Source organism: Octodon degus, unplaced genomic scaffold, assembly GCF_000260255.1.
Source record: "Octodon degus isolate 3935 unplaced genomic scaffold, OctDeg1.0 scaffold00040, whole genome shotgun sequence".
Lineage (NCBI taxonomy): Eukaryota > Metazoa > Chordata > Mammalia > Rodentia > Octodontidae > Octodon > Octodon degus.
In genome coordinates, this window is record NW_004524616.1 from 2,914,319 (window position 1) to 2,919,308 (window position 4,990).

A 4,990-nucleotide genomic window follows, 5' to 3' on the forward strand; every position below is an offset into this window, starting at 1 on the left:
CAAATGGATTGAATCTGGTTCTCATGTTATAGCTCAATTTATTGTTTTTGAACATGGCACTCTAAACTATATATATACTATTCTTTTTACCAAATACCTCTCAGAACCACATTTTTTGAGAATTAAATGGAATCTTACCTTTAAGAGGCACCTTGACATCAAGGCCATAGAATAAAGGCAAGAGAGAAGAACAAGAATAGAAACAGAAACTGCAGAAGAAAAAGAAGAAGATTATGTAAATCTGAATTTCCATAGAACCACTCAGGTAGCACAAAACCCGCAGCTTTGCCACAGCGCTCAAATCTTCCCATTTCTCACAGGCGTACATACCTTCTGTTTCTGAAATCCACACATTTCATTTATCTGTTAAGCAATAGCGGTGTTCAACTAACACCATATTTCAGAACTGTGAGGGGGAGGAGGTCTCACAGAGCATTGTTCTAAGCTTCTAAGTTTTTAGTAGCAAGAAATAAATACAGAACCATGCATCCATAACTTAATTTCACATCACAGTGAAGGCGAGCACTCAGACATTCTGAGTCCTGTTTCATTATCTGTCATTATCTTCATCTTCTATGCTGAGAAGGCGTTTCAGAAATACAAAATGTGATTAGAATAGACAATCATTCCATAAACGATCATTGTGAGTGCGATAGGCTCGGGGCCCAACATACAGTAGGGAGACTATTAATGTGTACACTGAACATTGATTATCCTCAGTGAGAGAGAAGAGGCACAGCTTTCGTGATTACACTGAGACAACAGGGATGAACTATGTCAGCCCTGGGCAAGGGAGGAAGAGTGGTCCATTCTGCAGCAGTGGGCATTTCAGATAATGCCCCCTGGTGTTCTTATTGCCCTGTCCCTGAAGCAGACTGACCGTTACTTAGCTCATGTCAGGTTTGCTACAGCGGCAGATACCTGGGTGAGGAAGTATATGTCCTAGAACCCTGGGCTATAACCAGTGCTGTGTTAATTACAAAAGGCTGTAGGTCAGGTCGGTTCTATGAAAGTGTCGCTCTCCTTGGTAATTGACTATTACTGAGTTCACAAGTTTTCTGCTTGTATTTCAGAAACTTTCTGTTGGATGAGCATCTCTGAATAAGGTCTATGAATGCTGTTCTTGTATTTGCATGCTATTTGCCTTTTCCTTTGTTGCTGTTGCTTATCAGGTTCCTGCTTCACTATACCAACTTTGATCAACAAGTTACAAAGGTGGTGCAAAGACTCATGTGTTGACAACTGTTGTATTATTCTGAAAAGTACAAGCTTTGTTCTTTCTCTGCTAATTCTCTGAGGACTGCGCAAGAGTAGAAACTGGAGAAAGAGAAAAAATGTGAAGCTGCCAGCTATTTCATCTGTAATGAAATTCTTATCTCCTCAGCATGGTGGGCAGCTCATGACACTTAGAGTCAAACTCGCTGAACTTGGTCTTGATTTACTACTTTGGATAGATAGTCTTAGGCAAGCTGTTCACTCTCTTTTCTCTATTGTTTTATTATCTGTATTAAAAGGTACCATAACACCTGCTGTGTCTGTTTCAGAGACTAGTTATGAGAATCAGATGGGGAAAGGGCATCCAGTGTTTTGCGCATGGTCAGCTACTGCAAGGGTGGAGACCCCTTGGCTGGGTTAGTTGTTACCACCTGATTTACACTGACTGTGGGAATGGAAATAAACAAAGGAGGGAAATTTCATTTATTTTGAGTAGGTATTCAAGGATTCCCACAGAAAGGATAAAGAGCACGATCTAAGTGATCTTTAGCTTTTCCTGGGCTGAGCTGAGAGTAGAAGTGAGGTCACATGTATAAAATATCTCTAACTTTCTTCAGAAATCAACCAGTTTGTTCATAAAGTGGCTTAGCTTGCTATCTTATGCACAGTGCATGCTATGATAACTACAAAGCCTGGAGTTTCATTAAGCTCATCACCGCAGCATGACACGTGTCTGGAAAGTTCAGATCTACAATGTGTTGAGCAAAAAGACTGAAAATGTTTCCATTAAATTTTAATTCTCCTTCCCCTAAAATTTCCTTGGGTTGTGTTTAGGAAAGAACTGTCATGGCTGTCATGATACCGTTAATAGCTGTAGTCCCACCTATTTTTTAAACTTCAACTGACTAGGGCATAAATGGTTTAACAGTTTAAAGGCAGAAAATTCATGATTTCTTTTTAGAATCTGTCCATGAGCAGAGAGCCTGGCCAAGAGCAGGGCACTCACAAGTGCCAGGAACAGAAGACGTCAGCTGTGTCCTTGGAAGGCCAGGGGAGCTGGAGCAAGCCCTGCCTTCTGTGCATCTTCCTATTGTCACTAGAAAATTAAGCTCGCTGCTGGCCTTACTGGACTTCACTTTTCCCTCATTCAAACCTGTAGAACTAAACAGTCTACTTCTGAAACAAGGGAGATTCCAATTTAAACTGTTGGAGAGGATGTATCCTTTCGGGATGGCAAAAATTTTTACGTTATTTTATTTTATTTATTTATTTATTTATTTTTTGTGGCCGAACCAGGGATAGAACTCAGGCCCTTGTGCTTGCCAGGAAAGCGCTTATTCCGCTAAGCCATCTCCGCAGCCCCAATTTTTACGTTTTTAGTTGGATATATACTGTTTTTAGTTTTAGTTCCCTAATTTTCACATGTGACCTAATTTGTTCCTCTTGTGATCTGTGACAGAGGTTAGGAATGGAGGAGACCTAAGAGGTGCGGTCACTTACCAAGGTCAAATGGCACCTCAAGACACCTGGGCTGGAACCTGGGTGCCGGGCACTCTTGCCGCTAGATTCCACCGGCTCCTTCTGACCTCAAGGGAGTGCATAGGTAACTATAGGTCATGGTTATTTGAAGATAAGCATCTGGGATAAATGAAATTCTGGCCATTGTCTCAGTCTGAAAGATGGTTTTCTGTTTTTTTTCTTGTGTGCCATGGAAGATATTGCAAAGAGCTGCACACTTTTTTAAAACTTTTTTTTTTTTTTTTCAGAACTGGGGATTGAACTCAGACCCTTGCACTTGCTAGAGAAGCGCTTACTCCACTGAGCCATCTCCCCGGCTGCACACTTTTTTTTAGTATAGATACTCAACTAGCAATTTCTAGTCAGTGAGCTTGGGATGCCAGAGAACCCCCCCCCCCCGCTGTCTTCTCTGTGGTCCTCGGGGGTGATCCAAGCACCCCGGGCAGGACAGCTCTTCATTCCACAAGACTGTTCTCTCCCAGCAGCCCGCTCCGCACCCCTACTTCTGCTGAGTCCACTGCTTTGCCCACTACACACCCACTTCCTATACCTCCTTTACCAGCCAGTTTTTTCCTCCTAAAATTATTGACTGGCTTGGAAAGGCAGTTTTTCTTTCCAACCCTAGGAAATGTGACAATCTATTATGTGTCAATTTAAGTTTCCAAACTTTTTGTTGGGGTGAAACTGTAGCATAAAGATGAAGGAGGATTTTATAAATAAGAATGAGATTTCTTTTTAAAGGCCAGGTATTTAATTATTTATTTACTTATTGTTTTAATTTTTATTGTTTGATACAGGGTCTGGCTATGTAGTTCAACTTGTAGTGATGCTCACATCTCAGCCTCCCTAATGCGGGGATTACAGGCCTGCACCACCACACCCGGCTCTGGGGCCAGCACGGCATGCAGTACTAGGGATCGAACTTGGGACCTTGCACTTGCCAGGCAGGCGCTTATGCTACTGAGCTATCTCTCCAGCCCTGGCTAAAGATTTTTAAGAGAAAGAGCAAAGCACCATAGCAAAACCTGGGGGAAAAAATATCCTCTTGGAAAGGAAAATGAAAATAAAGAAGGGGAAACCCATAAAAGAAAATAATCCGTAAAAGAATCAGGATTGACACAGAGGGCAAAAGTGTGAAATGCAGGTCACTGATGCCTCAGCCTGGCACCTGGAGGAAGGGGAGTGCCGCACATACCATCCCTGCACCTCCTGTGCCAGGTCCACAGTAATGCAGGAGAGAGAACACAACCAAGAGGATCAATATGGGTTTCTGATTCAACATAAAAGATAACAGATACTGAATTTAACACATACCTTTTCTTCTAAGTCTTTTATCTGTCTTTTCTGGATATCTGTCTTATCTTCCAAATCACGGATTCTCTGAAGAAAGAAAAGGAAAAGGGAAAGCAAAGGTGAAAGTGTTAGTAGGGGTTAAGTTGTACAGTGAAATTGCTCACCAAACCAAAACACATAAATTTTTATAAAAACTTTAACTAGTAGCTGGAAGTATGATGCAGTACATGTTTCCGTATCCACAGGGTTGTTTTACACTCCAAAAATTATCCAGACTGGTGATGGCAAAATTACTACCCCTGATTATATTTTAAAATGTCTAAAATGTCATGTCAAGTGATCTGGAAGAATTCATTTCTTGCTCAGGAGAGAGGGGCAGATTGTACCACAGTAGCATCAGGCTGGAAGGGGGAAGGTGGGCTGCAGCGAGATGCTGGGACTCCCAAGCTTTGCTCTTATTGCATCTTAACAAGCTTTGTTCTTAAAGTTTTTTTTTTAAAGTTATGTAAAGCTTTTATATAAAACAATCACATAAGCTTTGAGGGCTTCTGTGACTTATTAGTGCAGTAAAATTGTCAAAGCTACTGTTTACAAACATGAACAATCCCATTACTTTTTCATTAAGGTTTTTCTAAAACTTTATTTCAGCCCTACTTCAGGGTGAGATTTCCTCACGAACATGATTGACTAATTCTCATAAAAGAGTAAAGTTTTAAAAAATTCTCTGAAGGGAATTGATAAACCAGGGGCAAATTATAACAAAGCCAGCACAAGTAACTAAAGACAAAAACCTCTAGGGCTCTTCATACTTACCTGTGCACTGTGTCATCAACTTCCATTAATTTAAATAGTACAGACTGCATAGGAACATTCAGGGCACAATTATTCTACAAGTGAAATATACCTCCACAATTACCACTGGCAACTTACAGATTGTGTGTGTGTGTGGTTTGTGCGTGTGTGT

The 4,990-nt window shown here is 41.0% G+C and overlaps 1 protein-coding gene across 4 annotated transcripts in view; it reads right to left on the reverse strand.

Moving 5' to 3' along the window:
• Positions 1-4,990, reverse strand: part of Jakmip2 (janus kinase and microtubule interacting protein 2) — a 198,351-nt gene that overhangs the window by 10,210 nt on the left and 183,151 nt on the right. For 2 of the 4 annotated variants that reach the window (XM_004631264.2, XM_004631262.2), the window contains 2 exons: positions 4,048-4,113; positions 139-209 (listed from right to left, as the gene is read on the reverse strand). In XM_004631264.2, the coding sequence (XP_004631321.1) occupies positions 159-209; positions 4,048-4,113 (117 nt within the window). In that variant the 3' untranslated portion in view covers positions 139-158. Of the gene's footprint in view, positions 1-138; positions 210-4,047; positions 4,114-4,990 lie in introns of those variants that run through there. The other 2 variants (XM_004631263.1, XM_004631261.1) reach the window with 2 other exon arrangements.